Source organism: Anneissia japonica, unplaced genomic scaffold (assembly GCF_011630105.1).
Source record: "Anneissia japonica isolate Jap-2015-1 unplaced genomic scaffold, ASM1163010v1 scaffold41166_len2135_cov136, whole genome shotgun sequence".
Classification (NCBI taxonomy): domain Eukaryota; kingdom Metazoa; phylum Echinodermata; class Crinoidea; order Comatulida; family Comatulidae; genus Anneissia; species Anneissia japonica.
Window position 1 is genome coordinate 1 of NW_022702778.1, and position 2,153 is coordinate 2,153.

At 36.1% G+C, this 2,153-nt stretch overlaps 1 protein-coding gene across 1 annotated transcript; it reads left to right on the plus strand.

Moving 5' to 3' along the window:
• Window positions 1-8: 8 nt before the first annotated feature.
• On the plus strand, window positions 9-2,021 carry LOC117104018 (hyalin-like; the record flags this gene model as incomplete). The annotated part of the gene is made up of 5 exons (XM_033244665.1): window positions 9-279; window positions 409-645; window positions 784-1,005; window positions 1,386-1,643; window positions 1,761-2,021. Coding segments are annotated over exons 1-5 (1,249 nt in total), but the record flags the coding sequence as incomplete, so codon positions are not given.
• Window positions 2,022-2,153: the final 132 nt, after the last annotated feature.

Genomic DNA, 2,153 nt, shown 5'->3' on the forward strand with positions numbered 1-2,153 from the left:
TATTATTAATGTATTTAGACAATGAATCCCCTACTGTTAGTGGGTGTCCTGCAAGTCAAAATCTGTCTACTGCAGCGGCACAAGACTATCAGGTATTTATTTGGACAACACCAACATTCATTGACAATTCTGGAGAAACACCATCTGTTACTGAGAGCCATGCATCTGGAGTACAGATATCACTAACAAGTGGAATGCCAACAACTCAAGAAGTTGTTTATGAAGCAACTGACCCTAGTGGAAACACAGAGCAATGTACTTTTACCCTTAGAGTATCAGGTACGCTTGATACTTTTGATTTTTCTAAATAATTTAACTGAGTATTAACAGAAATAATATGAAGATATTAATTACATTTATTCTTATTAACTGAAACATTATACATATATTACATCAATTTTATTTCAGACACTGAGAGTCCAACATTTGTGAATTGCCCTTCAAATATTATACAAGACACTGATGGATCACTGAATTACGCCACAGTTACATGGATAGAACCTACATTTAGTGACAATTCTGGGCTCACACCGTCAGTAGTTCCTACTCACACTCCGCCCATTCAAGTAAGCCTCAGTAACGGGTTGCAAACAACGACAACTGTGTCGTATGTCGGTACAGACGTTGCAGGGAATTCAGTCGAATGTACATTCGACGTTACAGTATCTGGTGTGTATATTAACCAAATGATTGTCGATACTTATGAATTATATTCTGTAAACTTATGACCGCCATACAAATGGAAAATTGCGTATTAATTATAATTAAATTATGATATTTTAGACGCTGAAAACCCAGTGTATGACGCCTGCCCATCATCCATGACACTTAACACAGATGCTGGAGAAAGTTTTGCTACCGTGACGTGGACAATTCCAAGCTTCACCGATAACTCGGATGAGACGGTTAATGTTACAGCTTCTCATACTCCAAGCATCCAAGTTGAGTTGGACAGCGGTCTTACAGACACAGTGACCGTGACATATGATGCAGTTGATCCGGCTGGTAATGCCCTACAATGTACATTCAACATCACTGTCTCTGGTAAATGATTTATTTATTCTTACATTTGACTTTATTTTTAATGTTAAGCCATTATTAGCACTAAGGCGCTTAGTAAATGTACTATATTTATTACATTACTCAAGTTGTTTACAATAATAACGCTTTAAAAGATACACAGTGTCTTTGTTTAAGTGTGTCAACTTTAATAACGTTATGTTTCTATTGTTTCTATTAAATTATTTTGTGTTAAACATGTTCGATGTTGTTATTTTGGTTTTGACAAACACATTTTAATGCAGGACATTTAATAAGACAACCACAATTTTAAACTAGTAAAATAATCACAACTTACAATCTGTCTAACTCTTTCTCTCTTCAAGACACTGAAAATCCAGTTATAACTGGTTGTCCTTCGAATGCTAACTTTGATACCGATGCTGGTCAGGCGTATGCCACAACCACATGGACTGAGCCAACTTACAGTGACAACTCTGGATTGAGTACAGCTGTATCCTCTCAATCGCCGGGATATCAGCTAAGTGTGTCAGCTGGACTTGAAGCTTCTGAGAGCATCACATATACTCTTACCGATCCATCTGGGAACTTCGATGCATGCACGTTTACCATTACCGTTACTGGTGCGTATTTTATATACATTTTCCATCATATGCCAAGTAATATTCTCATGATTGTTGTATTGCTAAATTTCATCTTATTGTTTCAATTCACTATTCATGTATTATTAATGTATTTAGACAATGAATCCCCTACTGTTAGTGGGTGTCCTGCAAGTCAAAATCTGTCTACTGCAGCGGCACAGGACTATCAGGTATTTATTTGGACAACACCAACATTCATTGACAATTCTGGAGAAACACCATCTGTTACTGAGAGCCATGCATCTGGAGTACAGGTATCACTAACAAGTGGAATGCCAACAACTCAAGAAGTTGTTTATGAAGCAACTGACCCTAGTGGAAACACAGAGCAATGTACTTTTACCCTTAGAGTATCAGGTACGCTTGATACTTTTGATTTTTCTAAATAACTTAACTGAGTATTAACAGAAATAATATGAAGATATTAATTACATTTATTCTTATCAACTGAAACATTATACATATATTACATCAATTTTATTTCAGACA